Below are 10,000 nucleotides of genomic sequence, written 5' to 3' on the forward strand. Positions count from 1 at the left end.
TGTCGCTTATCTCTTATTGGTCTATTTTGCTCCAAGTCTGTTTGTTTTTGTTTTGGTTTTTCCTTTCTGTTCTATTTTATCTGTTCTGCACCATTTTTGTTCTGATTTGTATGTCACAAGAGCTTTACAGCCAGTTATATGAAACATTTCAGTGTTCAGTGTTCTCTCTGTTTCTCTCTCTCTCTCTCTGTCCCTCTCTCTCTCTCTCTGACTCTCTCTCTCTTGCTCTCTCTGTCTCTCACTCCCTCTCTCCTTCTCTCTCTCTCTCTCTCTCTATGTCTCTCTCTCTATGTCTGTGTGTCTGTGTCTGTGTGTGTCTTAAATGAGTTTGCGTGCGAACGCGCGCGTGCACGCCTGTGGCAGGGTTGCTGGGAAGACCAGAAAGTAGGACTTCTACCCTCGATTGTTTATTTTTCTTTGGTTCTTCCCCCCTCCACCCACCCCCACTTTTCCTCCTTCCGACCTTGGTCTTACGGCGATTGAGCCATACAAAGGTTTGTTAGCCTCCTCCCCCCTCTCCCCCCCCGCACCCCCCGCGTCCCCCCTCTCCATCCCCCTCCCCCGAACTTTGAAGTGGAACATTATACGCCTGCATAATATTGTGTTTTGAAATCACCGTGTCGTGGTAAATGGTGATGCTTTAGAGTCATGTGTGGAGGATGGAGTGGAGTGTGTGTGTGTCTGTGTGTCTGTGTGTGTGTGTCTGTATTTCTGTGTGTGTGTGTGTGTGTGTGTGTGTGTGTGTGTGTGTGAGCGAGAGAGAGACAGAGACAGAGACAGAAAGATGAATTTTTTTTTAGTTTTGGGTTGGGTTGTTTTTTTTCCAGTCCCCAGTCTTATATGCTGTGCTGCGTGTTTTTGTTTGTTTGTTTTTTTGTTTTTGTGTGTGTGTTGATAACCAGAGTTTGTATGTCTCTCTCGGAACATATTATTAACCCGTTGTCTACTGAAGCCTTGAAGAAATGATATTATTAGAGTGACATAAGTTTGGGTTTGTTTTTTGTTGTTGTTTTTTTTGGGGGGTTGTTTGTTTTTGTTGTTTTTAAACTGCAATTCCTACTTTGTTTAAAACTTTTCAATGGTTTAATTCATGGTTTTCAATGGTTTAATTCATCATGCTTGAACTAAGGTGATATAATCCCGAAAGGGATAAACCCAAAATAAAGATTTTTTTTTTTTTTGTGACTGAAGTCCCTACCTGTAAGCTCTGTTTGTATCATCTCAACAGCACCCCCGAAAACGGAGTATGGCTGCCTACATGGCCCGGTAAAAATGGCCATACACGTATTAGCCCACTGTACATACGAGTGAACGTGGTAGTTGCAGCCCACGAACAGAGAAGAAACAGAAAAAAAGATCTCAACAGCTTGGGCAGCGGCTTTTTACTGACGAGATTTCTGTCAGCATGACAGTTGAGGGGTTAATCAACTTTTTCTGTCGTCTATAGAGGAGAAGGGGTTTAAAATCAGAAAGACAGAAAGACATTTTTTTTTAAATGGTGGTGGTTTGGGGGCAGGTGTGTGGGGTGGGGGGGTTGCTGAGGTGGTGGTTGCTGGAGGGTGGTTGGATGCTAATGTTTCGGTGGTTAAGGGGTAGGGGGTGTTGGGAGGGGGTCGGGGGGGGGGTGTTGGGGGCGGGGGCTGGGGGTGCAGGTGGTGGTGGGGGGGGGGCTACTGGAGGGGTGATGGGTGTGCTAATGTTTCTGTCCCTCAAAACTTGGTCTCCTTGTTGTCAAAGAAAATATTTCCCCCACTCGACTCTGTCGCCACGGCGGTGTTGTTGACAAATGGGCTCGCGTGCAACACACACATCATCATCAGTACAGTACCCCCCCCTCCTCCGGAGCTCCCCACTCATTCTCGGCAGTTGGGTTTTCTCTCTCTCTCTCTCTCTCTCTCTCTCTCTCTCTCTCTCTCTCTCTCTCTCTTTCTTTTCTTGAGACTTGAGAAATGAAGCCATCCTCTTCTTTGGCGCGCGGAGGCGACAGACTGTCGTCCGGATGTCTCTGTTTCAGAGCGTGACTTTTAACGAATTACGTGAGTGTGTGTGTGTGTGTGTGTCTCTGTGTGTGTGTGTGTGTGTGTGTGTGTGTGTGTGTGTGTGTGTGTTGTGTGTGTGTGGTGTGTGTGTGTGTGTGTGTGTGTGTTGTGTGTGTTTGTGTGTGTGTGTGTGTGTGTTGTGTGTGTGTTTGTGTGTGTGTTGTGTGTGTGTGTGTGTGTGTGTGTGTGTGTGTGTGTGTGAGTGTGTGTGTGTGTTGTGTGTGTGTGTGTGTTGTGTGTGTGTGTGTGTGTGTGTGTGTGTGTGTTCTCTGTGTGTGTGTGTGTGTGTGTGTGTGTGTGTTTCATTGTTTGTGCGTGTTGTGTGTGTGTGTGTGTGTTGTGTGTGTGTGTGTGTGTGTGTGTGTGTTGTTTGTGTGTGTGTGTGTGTGTGCGAACGCGCGCGTGCACGCTTGTGGCAGGGTTGCTGGGAAGACCAGAAAGGAGGACTTCTACCTCGATTGTTTATTTTGCTTTGGTTCTTCCCCCCCCCCCACACACACCCACACCCCACCACCACCCCCACTTTTCCTCCTTCCGACCTTGGTCTTACGGCGATTGAGCCATACAAAGGTTTGTTAGCCTCCCCCCCACCCCTTCTCACACCCACCGTCCCCTCCCGCCCCACACACAGACACAGACACACACCATACACCACACCACACCACACCACACACACACACACACACACACACACACAGAGCACGCGCGGGATGAGGGTTGGTGTAGACGTGTGTGGGTGAAACTACATGTTTGAGACGTACAGACAGAACCACAGACACGGGATCCACAACTCTGACAGAGAGAGAGAAAGACAGACAGACAGACAGACAGAGACAGAGACAAAGAGAGAAAAACATTCCAGGAAAGAGAGTGAGAGAGATGGGAGGGGGGAGGGGATAGGTATATGTGTGTGTGGAGGGGGGATGGGGGGGGGAGAAGGGAGGGATAGCGAGGAGCGAGAATGGCAGACGTATCCATTTAAACTGAAAGGGGAGACTGACTGACTGACTGACTCGACATACGCTCGTGTGTGTGTGTGTGTGTGTGTGTGGAAGAGAGTTCCTCTGTTTCGGGAGGGTGGGGGCGGGCACGCTGAAACCCGCGCGGGGCAGCACTCACGAGCAACAAGCGGACACCCGACGATAACATCTCTAAACTTGATGGACCAACCAAACAGCTGCTGTCCACTGAGCAAAACAAGGTTCACAAAAAGTTGAGGACCACTTGGGAAGGAACTGGTACCGTTTGCTTCTTGAGGGTGTGTGTGTATGTGTGCGTGTGTGTGTGTGTGTGTGTGTGTGTGTGTGTGTGTGTGTGTGTGTGTGTGTGTGTGTGTGTGTGTGGAAGGGGGTGTGGGGGGAGGAGGGGGGGGGGGGTTCATGGTGAAATGATGCTAATTTTTTTTTTCTGGGAAACAGCGGTAATATGCAGCCATTGGAATGAGCAGCACTGATGATTACCACACATACTTTCTTACCTTTATTTTTTTTTAATTTATTTTTTTTACATTGAACAAAAAAATTCACAGCTGTTGTTTATAAACTGCTCAATGCTATACTACTACTACTACTACTACTACTACTACTGCTGCTGCTGCTGCTGCTGCTGCTGCTACAACTACTACATTGAAAAAGTATCCACAGCTGTCGTTTATAAACTACTCAATACTACTACTACTACTACTCCTGCTGCTGCACTACTACTACTACTATTCCCCTACTACATATCTACTACACTACTACATTGAAAAACAGCGCACCCAAACAGATGTCGTGTAATTCTAGAACTCACTACTACAGCCCCATATCCGGCTTTACTGTCAATACTAAAAATTTTAAAATAAAGTTGCCACGGCGTTTGTCATTTCTCTGTTTATCACAACAGATTTCCCCCATCATTGTGGGGAAATATCGGGCTGGCCTCTTCGCCCAGGGGAGAGCGAGGGTCGGCATCACTACACCGCCACCCATTTTTGATTATTTTTTAACTGTTGTGTGCCAGTTCTTATATAATTGATTTTTTTCCTGTCGAAGTGAAGTGTTTTTACAGACATCCTTGCTCGTACACACTTTTCTGTCCGTGGATTTCTCTGTAAGTGGATTGGCAGCTGTTCAGGAGCCGTATTCTGCACACCGATGAAATTGCCAGCCCAGATCAAGATCTGTGGGTGACGGGTGAAGGAAGAAGGTCCAACTATTGAGGGCTCAGATTCTGCGGTTTGGGGAGGGTTCAGGGGCACTGGGGAACATGGGCACATTTCCAACACAACCCTTTCGCTATTTTTAAAACTTTTGTGCAAGAATAGTAATACGCCCAACAGTCCTTATGAACAAATAAATTATAAAAGACTCACTGTAGGTATGAAGTGGCACAGAATTTTGAAGGTTTATCAGCGATCCTGGTCGACAGCTTAAATTAAATGATTTAAAGTGTTCCCGGACTTTCAATGGGCCGATCTGCACACAAGGTAAAAACGTCAGCAGAAAATGATGACTTCGGTCCACTGAAAGAGGCAATCGAGCTGGGGGAGCGGCGGTTGATGCGGGGGAGGGGGAAAAAAAAGAAGAAAAGGGGCTGGCTAGAAAGCATCCAAGTCAATGACCTGTATAGAGTTTGGCCGCCCAGAATTATGGAGTTCAGCTGCCGACACCTATGAAACAGGTGCATTTCTGCGCTGAAGAGACTTTGGGCTGTCCAGCACTGACCGGAAGCATCAGGGTCCAGCTGGATGGTGAGGGGAAGAAATAAATGATTGTAATTCCACTAAGAACAGGACTGGAGGAAAACGTCTTGAACAATGACTATCAAGTGCGAGCCCGAACAAGCGCAGAGTTCGAACACTGCTGAGGACGGGAGGAAGAACGGAATGACATAACCGGAACAAGACGGCGTAGAAAACGTAAATTGACATGCGAAACAAACAGTGATGGGGGGAAAGCCGTGATTGACCACTTCCGAACATCAGACTGGTGGAAAACGTGATTGACACTGACGAACAAGACAGGGATGGGGGGAAAACGTGATTGACACTAACGAACAAGACAGAGACGTGAGGAAAACGTGATTGACCACTAACGAACAAGACAGAGACGGGAGGAAAACGTGATTGACACTGACGAACAAGACAGAGGACGTGAGGGAAAATGTGATTGACACGGACGAACAAGACAGAGGACGTGAGGAAAACGTGATTGACACTGACGAACAAGACCGAGACGTGAGGAAAACGTGATTGACACTGACGAACAAACAAGACTTGAGGAACACGTGATTGACATGACGAACAAACAGAGACGGGAGTAAAACGGATTGACACTGACAAACAAGACAGAGGACGGGAGGAACACGTGATTGACACTGACGAACAAGACAGGGACGGGGAGGAACACGTGATTGACACTGACGAACAAGACAGGGACGGGAGGAACACGTGATTGACACTGACAAACAAGACCGAGACGGGAGGAAAACGTGATTGACACTGACAAACAAGACAGATACGTGAGGAAAACGTGATTGACACTGACGAACAAGACAGAGACGGGAGTAAAACGTGATTGACACTAACGAACAAGACAGAGAGACGTGAGGAAAACGTGATTGACACTAACGAACAAGACAGAGACGTGAGGAAAACGTGATTGACACTGACGAACAAGACAGAGACGGGAGGAAAACGTGATTGACACTGACGAACAAGACAGAGACGGGAGGAAAACGTGATTGACACTAACGAACAAGACAGAGACGGGACGAAAACGTGATTGACACTAACGAACAACCCTTTTTGTGTGTCGAGGGGACGTAAAGTCAGGCCTCTCCTACAAACATTTGCATTAAATGAGAATGGCATGATACCAAGCAATGCAGAAGATACCAAGTAATGCAGAAGAATATTTGCTTCTCTCTCTCTCTCTCTCTCTCTCTCTCTCTCTCTCTCTCTCTCTCTCTCTCTCTCTCTCTCTCCCCGTTATGATCTTCCTTCAATTATCATCTCCCAAACCAAACACAATCCAGTTCCTATTGGTCAAAATATCCAACGCCTAAACCGATTCTGCCACTGTGACTCCTGATAATAGATAATTAAAAAAAACACACCAAAAAACAACAAAAAACCGCAGGTGTACAACAGATATTTAAATGCGCAGCAAGCTAAGCTTATAAACGTGCTCTAAACTGGACACACAAGTAGGAATTGGTACCATCACATTCAACAACTTGAGCAGTTTCACCGGAGATGCCTACAAAAGATCCTGGGCATAAAGTGGCAAGACAGGGTCTCCAACTTCCAGGTCCTAGAGAGGAGCGGCCTGCCCAGCATCGAAAGCCTGCTGATCCAGTGCCAGCTACACTGGACAGGACACGTTGTCCGCATGACAGACAGCAGGATCCCGAACATGTATGGCCAGCTGAAGGAAGGCCACCGCGAACTTGGAAGACCCTGCAAGCGCTTCAAGGACACCTTGAAGACAAACCTCAAAGCCTGTGATATAGACATCGCTTCCTGGGAAACTGATGCCCTTGACCGCTCTCCCTGGAGGATGCTGTGCTCTAGTGGCATAAAGACATTTGAAAACAAGAGAACGCTGGCCATTAAGGAGAAGCGTGAGCGAAGGAAATAGGGTTCAACTTCTGGAGACGTTTTCCCTTGCAACACCGGTGGGAAGTGCTGCGCATCCAGAATCGGCCTCTTCTCCCATATGAGGACACACACCGACAGATAAGCCTGCCTGCCTACTCATCCGTCGGTCCGACGGGAGACTCCATTCAAACTGGACACACCAGGAGAAATTGGTACCACCCTTTTTTTTCTTTTCTTTTTCTGCTGCCCCGTCATCTGCACCGTTTCAATGGCATTACTCCCACGCCGCTCATTCCGAGTCGGAACCATCGATGTTAGGTCGCCAGGAGGCCACACACCAGAGGAGACCCTGCACTGCTGCTGAGTCACTTCGGTGGTGTTTAGTGGTGCCTGTTCTGATTTAACGTACTAACACCAGCTACTAAGCCTCATACTAACGACAATAATGGCTTAGTCGCGGAGCCAGACTGAGTGAGCGTCCCTCCCAGAGTGGAGACCGCCACCACGTCGCTCCAACAGCAGCCCCCGCCCACGAATCTGCCAACACTGAAGACATTGACAGGACTCACCCCCAAGCACGGAAACCACCTTCAGTTTTCGGTAAATCTGATTGTTCAGTCGGTTGTGACTGGTGCGGAGTCTCACCACTGAGGACACTTTGCTGCTGTCTGGGTAACGTGTGGTTGTGGTCGTCGCTGAGTGTTGTAGGCCGCCAATAAGCTGACTGCAATTCTAGAAAAGCACATGAACTGGAACGGCATACAAATAAAAACAAAATAGCAATAATATATATGTATATATATATATATATATATATATATATATATATATATATATATATATATATATATATATATATACGTGTGTGTGTGTGTGTGTGTGTGAAAGTGAAACAAGCTGGTGGTCAAAAAGGCACTCAAACTTTACTGTTGGCTTGATGTATTGAAAGGGATTCTTAAGAGTATGCCACCAGGTTAGTACTGAATGTTTGCGTCTGCACGCATTGCTTACATGTGTGTGTGCGCGCGCGCGCGCGCGCGTGTGTGTGTGTGTGTGTGTGTGATTAGTATTAATGTTTACGTGGCGCACAGTCCTTACGTCTGTGTGTGTGTGTGTGTGTGTGTGTGTGTGTGTGTGTGTGTGTGTGTGTGTGTGCATGCATGCACATGTGTGCGTGCGTGTGTGTGTGTGTGTGTGTGTGTGTGTGTGTGTGTGTGTGCATGCATGTATGTACATGTGTGCATGTGTGTGTGTGTGTGTGTGTGTGTGTGTGTGTTTCTCCCAAACATCCTTCCCACACACACACACCCTCATACCCATACCCTTACCCCACACTCACACACCCACACACCACACACCCCTCACACCCCTCACACCCCTCACCACCACCCTACAGGTCACTGACCGGAGAGGGCAACTTCAACTGGCGCTTCGTTTTCCCGTTCGACTACCTGGTGGCCGAGGAGAAGGTGGTCATCTCCCGCAAGGAGACCCTCTTCTCCTGGGACGAGACCGAGTCCAAGATCCCCGCCCGCCTCCACCTCCAGGTCTGGGACGCCGACCATTTCTCGGCGGACGACTTTCTAGGTGAGCAGAGAGTAGAGTAGAGAGAGAGAGAGAGAGAGAGGGCATCAGGTCATGTGTCATGGTGGTCATGGGTCGTGGTGGTCATGTGTCATGTGTCGTGGTCATGATACTGTTCGTTGTCATGGTCGTGTGTCATGGTGGTCATGTGTCGTGGTGGTCATGGGTCGTGTGTCATGATCATGTGTCGCGGTCATGATAATGTCGTGGTCGTGTGTCGTGGTCATAATATGTCGTGGTCATGTGTCGTGGCCATAATATGTCGTGGCCATAATATGTCGTGTTCATGGGTCATGTGTCTTGGTCATAATATGTCGTGGTCATGGTCATGTCTCGGAGTCATAACATGCCGTGGTCATGTCATTGGTGGTCATGTGTCGTGGTTAGTGTGTCATAGTCATGTGTCGTGGTCATGTGTCATGATGGTCGTGGGTCATGTGTCGTGGTCATGTGTCATGGTGGTTATGTGTCATGGTCATGATATATTGTGGTCGTGGGTCATGTGTCATAGTTAATATGTCATGGTCGTAATAATGTCATGGTCATGTGTCATGATGGTCGTGGTCATGTGTCGTGGTCATAGTATGTCGCGGTCATGTGTCATGGTGGTCATAGTCATGTGTCGTGGTCATGGGATATCGTGGTCATGTGGCGTGGTCATAATATGTCGTGGTCATGAGTCATGGCCATGTGTCGTGGTAATAATAATAATAATAATAATAATAATAATAATAATAATAATAATCGTATTTATATAGCGTTGAATCTTGTGCAGAGACAAATCTAAGCGCTTTCACACCAGTCATTCACACGCATGCATAACTCTAAAAACTAAAGAAACTGCCGTGGTCATGTCATGGTGGTCATGTGTCGTCATAATATGTCATGTGTCATGGTCATGTGTCGTGGTCATAATATGTCATGGTCATGTGTCGTAGTCATGTGTCGTGGTCATAATATGTCATGGTCATGTGTCGTAGTCATGTGTCGTGGTCATAATATGTCGTGGTCATGTGTCGTAGTCATGTGTTGTGGTCGTAATATGCCGTGGTCATGTGTCGTAGTCATGTGTTGGGGTCGTAATATGTCGTGGTCATGTGTCGTAGTCATGTGTTGTGGTCATAATATGTCGTGGTCATGTGTAATGGTCTTGGGTCGTGGTCATGTGCCGTGGGTAATGTGTGTCACGGTCATAATATGCCGTGTGTCATGTCATGTGTCGTGGGTCATGTCCTGTGTCGTGGTCATAATATGTCGTGGGTAATGTGTCATGGTCATGATGTGTCGTGGGTCATGTCATGTGTCGTGGTCATAGTATGTCGTGGGTCATGTGTCATGGTCATGTGTCATCGCTGGCTGATGCTTCTTTTTGTTCCCTGTGGGAGGAGGCTTGTTGGTGGTGGAGGTGGAGGAGGAGGAGGAGGGGGAGGGGGTTGAGGGGGAGGTTGATAGAGGGGGTTATGTTGGAGGTGAATGTAAGCTTGTTTGTGAGAGTGTTCTTAGTGAGCGTGTGGGTGTGGGTGTCGGGGGCGGGGGGCGGGGGGGGGGGTAAGGGTGTGTGTGTGTGTGTGTGTGTGTGTGTGTGTGTGTGTGTGTGTGTACGATGAAACAAAAAACGAACCAAAAAATTACAAGAAATGGGAAAAAAAGACGATTGACGAGGACGATAATGATCATTATATCATCATCATCATCGTCATTATCATCATTATATCATCATCATCATCGTCAACATCATCATAATCATCATGTTCTTGATGGTGATGATGATGATGATGATGATGATGAATAACAA

At 47.5% G+C, this 10,000-nt stretch overlaps 1 protein-coding gene across 1 annotated transcript in view; it reads left to right on the forward strand.

The window, feature by feature from the left end:
* The window catches only part of LOC143295115 (otoferlin-like), a 566,370-nt gene that overhangs the window by 512,111 nt on the left and 44,259 nt on the right, over positions 1 to 10,000 (forward strand). The window contains 1 exon segment of the mRNA XM_076606678.1: positions 8,018 to 8,208. Within this exon segment, the coding sequence (XP_076462793.1) occupies positions 8,018 to 8,208 (191 nt within the window).

Source organism: Babylonia areolata, chromosome 20 (assembly GCF_041734735.1).
Source record: "Babylonia areolata isolate BAREFJ2019XMU chromosome 20, ASM4173473v1, whole genome shotgun sequence".
Lineage (NCBI taxonomy): Eukaryota > Metazoa > Mollusca > Gastropoda > Neogastropoda > Buccinidae > Babylonia > Babylonia areolata.